This window comes from Notechis scutatus, chromosome 2, assembly GCF_049901735.1.
Source record: "Notechis scutatus isolate UNSWTSFEM ecotype Mainland chromosome 2, rNotScu1.2, whole genome shotgun sequence".
In the NCBI taxonomy this organism is placed as follows: Eukaryota; Metazoa; Chordata; class Lepidosauria; order Squamata; family Elapidae; genus Notechis; species Notechis scutatus.
Genome location: NC_142010.1, coordinates 265,333,743 through 265,338,485, shown reverse-complemented (window position 1 = coordinate 265,338,485; position 4,743 = coordinate 265,333,743). Strand labels below are relative to the sequence as shown.

At 47.6% G+C, this 4,743-nt stretch overlaps 1 protein-coding gene across 1 annotated transcript in view; it reads left to right on the top strand.

Annotated features, from left to right (window-relative positions):
• NOL6 (nucleolar protein 6) overlaps positions 1 to 3,331 on the top strand; it is an 83,304-nt gene extending 79,973 nt beyond the window's left edge. The window contains exons 25-26 of the mRNA XM_087958730.1: positions 1,073 to 1,174; positions 2,996 to 3,331. Of these exons, the coding sequence (XP_087814856.1) occupies positions 1,073 to 1,174; positions 2,996 to 3,145 (252 nt within the window). The 3' untranslated portion in view covers positions 3,146 to 3,331. The remainder of the gene's footprint in view (positions 1 to 1,072; positions 1,175 to 2,995) is intronic.
• Positions 3,332 to 4,743: the final 1,412 nt, after the last annotated feature.

Here is a 4,743-nt window from a genome sequence, read left to right as displayed (position 1 = left end):
CATTAAGTTGGCAACATGGTTGTAAAGTGAATCTTGCTCCCCTATTAATTTTGCTCTTTAGGAGGCCGTAAAAGTGATCATATGACCCTGGGATATTACAACGGTCATAAATATGAGTCAGTTGCCAAGCCTCCGAATTTTGAAGGAAACCACCAAGCTTGGAGACCACCAAGGAGACCATAGTTCTCCTCCTCCTCCTCTCCACAAACTCCCTTCCCTTCTAGCACTGATGATGTCTTCTTCCTCCTCTTCTTTTTCTTCCTCTTCTTCCTCTTCTTCTACCTCTTCTTCTTCCTCCTCCTCCTCTCCACAAACTCCCTTCCCTTCTAGCACTGATGATGTCTTCTTCTTCCTCCTCTTCTTTTTCTTCCTCTTCCTCTTCTTCTTCTACCTCTTCTTCTTCCTCCTCCTCCTCTCCTCCACTCCACAAACTCCCTTCCCTTCTAGCACTGATGGTGTCTTCTTCCTCCTCTTCTTTTTCTTCCTCTTCCTCTTCTTCTACCTCTTCTTCTTCCTCCTCCTCCACTCCACAAACTCCCTTCCCTTCTAGCACTGATGATGTCATCATCCCCTCGTCCTCCTTCTCCTCCTCCTCCTCCCCCCCTCCTCTTCCCCCCTCCCCCCCTCTCTCTCTCCCCATCCATCCATCCATCCATCCATCCCACGCCTACTTAAGGAACTACCAAGAACACTTCCACCATCACTGATAGGGCAAGCCACTGCATCTAAACAGAGCCAACCCCTTTCTAGCCTGGATGATATTCCCCAGCTGAGTCATAAAACGTCTGCAGCAAAGAAACACCCAAACTCGAAGAGTATCAAGGTCCTCTGTAGAGTCAAAGGCCCTGGAAGAAAGCTAAGGCCAACCGTTTCCATTCTAGGAGTTAAAAGAGACACCTTCAACTGAAGGTAGACTTGTTACTTGTCCTGTTGCAAGCTGAAATAATACTGGGCAGGGTCACCCTGTATGGGGGGAGGAGGTCAAGATGGCAGTTGCCATCTTGGAATCATGAAGATTGAGTAGACTTGGAGATGTTGGCAGTTTCTTTTAATGGACCCTTTCTCACTGCAGGAAGCCTTCAGTGACTTCGCCCTATTCTTCTATGACAAATATGGAGGAGTCGTTATTGGGGTTCTCTGGAAGCCTTCGGCCTTTGAACCCCAGCCCTTCAAGGTGAGCGTTCAACTCTTGAGATGTGATTGATTGAGATTTGATTGACACATCCTGGACATAAACTGTTTCAACTCTTACCCTCAAAATGACGCCATAGGGCACTGCACATGAAACAACTAGACACAAGTACAGTTTTTTTCCCCCAAATGCCAACATTTTGTTAAACAACTAATTCCCCCAACACTGTCCAACTTATTTACTAAGACTGTATTACTACTACTCTTCTCATCCTTCCTAGTATCTATCTCTTCCCACTTATGACTATAACCGTGTTGCTTGTATCTTTACAATTTATATTGTTTTATTTGTTTCCTAGTATGATTTAATTGCTTATTGGTAACCTATGACTATCACTAAATGTTGTGTCTTATGATTCTTGATGAATATTTTTTTTCTTTATGTACACTGAGAGTTTATGCACCAAAGACAAATTTCTTGTGTGTCCAATCACACTTGGCCAATAAAGAAGTCTATTCCTATTCCTATTCTATTGAGATTTGATTGATTGTCCTCAGTTTCTACTGTTGGTAAACATTTTAACTTTAACTAACTCTTGCGGAGGTTTAGCGTTTTCGTGAGAATTCCCTCATTTTCTAAAAAAAAAAAAAAAAACCAAAAGAAAGAAATTATTGTGTACCCGTAATAAAAAGCTACCTCATATATATTCGAAGATAAGCTAAGAATTCTAGCTGCCAAAATATATCTCCAAAATTGTGATTGGCTAGATCTGTGGATAGGCTTATCTGCAAATATTGTATTTACCTGTGATGGCGAACCTATGGCACGCGTGCCAGAAGTGATGAAGTCCGATCTAAGTATGGTATATAAAATCATACATTGCAATGTCCTACCTGCCAATGAATACTTCAGCTTCAACCACAACAACACAAGAGCAAACAATAGATACAAACTCAAGGTTAACTGCACCAAACTTGAATGCAGGAAATACGACTTCAGCCACAGAGTGGTCAATGTCTGGAATCCTCTCCCTGACTCTGTGGTTTCTTCCCCAAACCCCAAAAACTTTAACCTTAGACTGTCTACTATTGACCTCACCCCTTTCCTAAGAGGTCTGTAGGGGGCGTGCATAAGCGCACCAACGTGCCTACCGTCCCTGTCCTATTGTTTCTTTTTATTTTTCTTATATGTATCCGTTTCATGTATTCATAACTATATATATACTTATACCTATTATCTTGTAAGCAATTGACAAATCAAAATAAATAAATAAAGTGGCACGCAGAGCCATCTCTTCGGGAATGCCAGCCGTCGCCTGTTGCTCTTCTGGTTTCTGGCACACGCATGCCGTGTGGAGGCTCCAGCAGGGGGAAAAATGGGCCTTCCGGAAGTCCAGAAACGGGCCCGTTTTCAGCTTCCGGGGGCCTCCAGAGCCCAGGGGAGGCTGTTTTCGCCCTCCCAGAGTCCCGGGGGAAGCCTCTGAACCCTGCGGAGGGTGAAAACGGCCTCCCCTGGGCTCTGGAGGCCCTCCAGAAGTTGGAAACAGGAAGTTCACGCCCACCATGGCCACGCCCACCCAGCAACCGGGCAGCGAACCGGTTGCTGGGATTTTTGAACCCCTCCCCTGGTCATAGCTCACCTTTTTTCACTGCCGTTGTAACTTTGAACAGTCCCTAAATGGACTATTGTAAGTCAAGGGCTCTCTGTATATGGGGATAAACCTGTGGATAAGCAGGTCCTTAGTTTTTGTAACCAAAATGCCATGAACTATGCCGATGTTGAAACAATCGGGCACCCAGGACCCCGTGTGTAACTTGTTCGATTATTGGCAGTCATTGAATGTCCTTCTCTTCATTCCACCAGGTAACAAACATTAAGGGAAGGATGATATCCAAAGTAAGTTCTCAGCCAACGGTAGTTCCCAACGTGGAGGCTATTTTGGAAGACTTCAAGATCTTGGGGGAAGGCCTGGTCAAAGCTTTGGACGCTCGGACAGAGAAATGGTCCATCTAGAATCACCCTTGGATTTGGAAATTGTGGACGGTGGGTTCTTCTCACCCCCATAACTTTTTTTTTTCCTTTAGATTTTTTTTTGTCTAGATTTTTGTTACATTGTGATTGAAAGCTCTTTGCATCCTAGTCTCCTTCCCGAGGTGCATTCAGGTGAGCCTGGTGCCTCCAATAAAGGACTTTACTCAACCTCTTCGCCTTCTGGTCAAAGAAACACTGGAAAATGTCTCTTCGTTCCCTGAGTTGAAATCAAACGGACTAGGAGGCCTCCCAGGTCCCTTCCAACTCTGTTATTCTATTCTATTCAAATCAAGCATCACTTCGCTTCTCGGGCGAACCCTTAGCTAATTTTATCATTGTTTATGGCCGGTTCGGCAAACCGGAAATCTCACCTCTGGCTGGCCCCACCTACCCCTCCTCTCCCCTCCCTAGAGTCCCCGTGCAGGCCATTTTGGATGCAGGTAAGTGCAGAGTCCGTGTGGAGGCTCTGGGAGGGTGAAAAACGAGCCTTCCGGAAGTCCGGAAATGGGTCTGTTTCTGGTTTCCGGAGGGCCTCCAGAGCCTGGGGTAGTCCGTTTTTGCTGTCCCAGAGGCCCGAGGGAAGCCTCCGGGCCCGGGGGAGTCCATTTCGTCCTCTCAAGAGGCCCGAGGGAAGCCTCCGGAGCCCGGGGAGTCCATTTTCGCCCTCCCAGAGACTTGAGGGAAGCCTCCGGAGCCCGGGGAATCCATTTTCGCCCTCCCAGAGGCTTGAGGGAAGCCTCCGGAGCCCGGGAGTCCATTTTCGCCCTCCCAGAGACTTGAGGGAAGCCTCCGGGCCGGGAATCCATTTCGCCCTCCCAGAGGCCCGAGGGAAGCCTCCGGGCCCGGGAGTCCATTTTCGCCCTCCCAGAGACTTGAGGGAAGCCTCCGGAGCCCGGGGAATCCATTTTCGCCCTCCCAGAGACTTGAGGGAAGCCTCCGGAGCCCGGGAGTCCATTTCGCCCTCCCAAGAGGCCCGAGGGAAGCGTCCGGAGCCCGGGGGACTCCATTTTCGCCCTAACAGAGGCCCGAGGGCAGCCTCCAGAGTCTGGGGAGGGCAAAAATGCCCTTCCCGCCTTGGTGCAGGAGGCTGACTAGGCCACGCCCACCCAGCAGCTGGGCAGAGAACCTGTTACTAAAATTTTTGAAGCCCACCCCTATTCCTCTCCCTACCTGGAAGGAAAATATGATCAGAATAGAAGAGATTTAAGACATTTAAGAAGCAAAGGCTTGGGTTAAATCTGGTGAGGGCTGAGGCCACGATTCCCTCCAGAACAGGAATCTCCTGTCAGCCGGCATTTATGGCCATTTGCAATGTCTTACAGTTCCGTGACCATTTTTTTTTTATGCTGGTTTTTCTGTAAACCCACTTTTCCAGGTTTTGACAAAATGGACCCATAGCAAATCTGTTAAAGAAATACCTCTGAACAATGACCCAAGGGGTCATGGGTAGTAGTAATTAATAAATAGGATACCCACGGATCTGAGCTCAACATCACAGTCTTTCAGGTGTGTTTGTTGGAGAAGTCTCCGTAGCCAGGTCTCCCAACTGCAACACTGGAGGCCATTGTTTCTCAACCTCA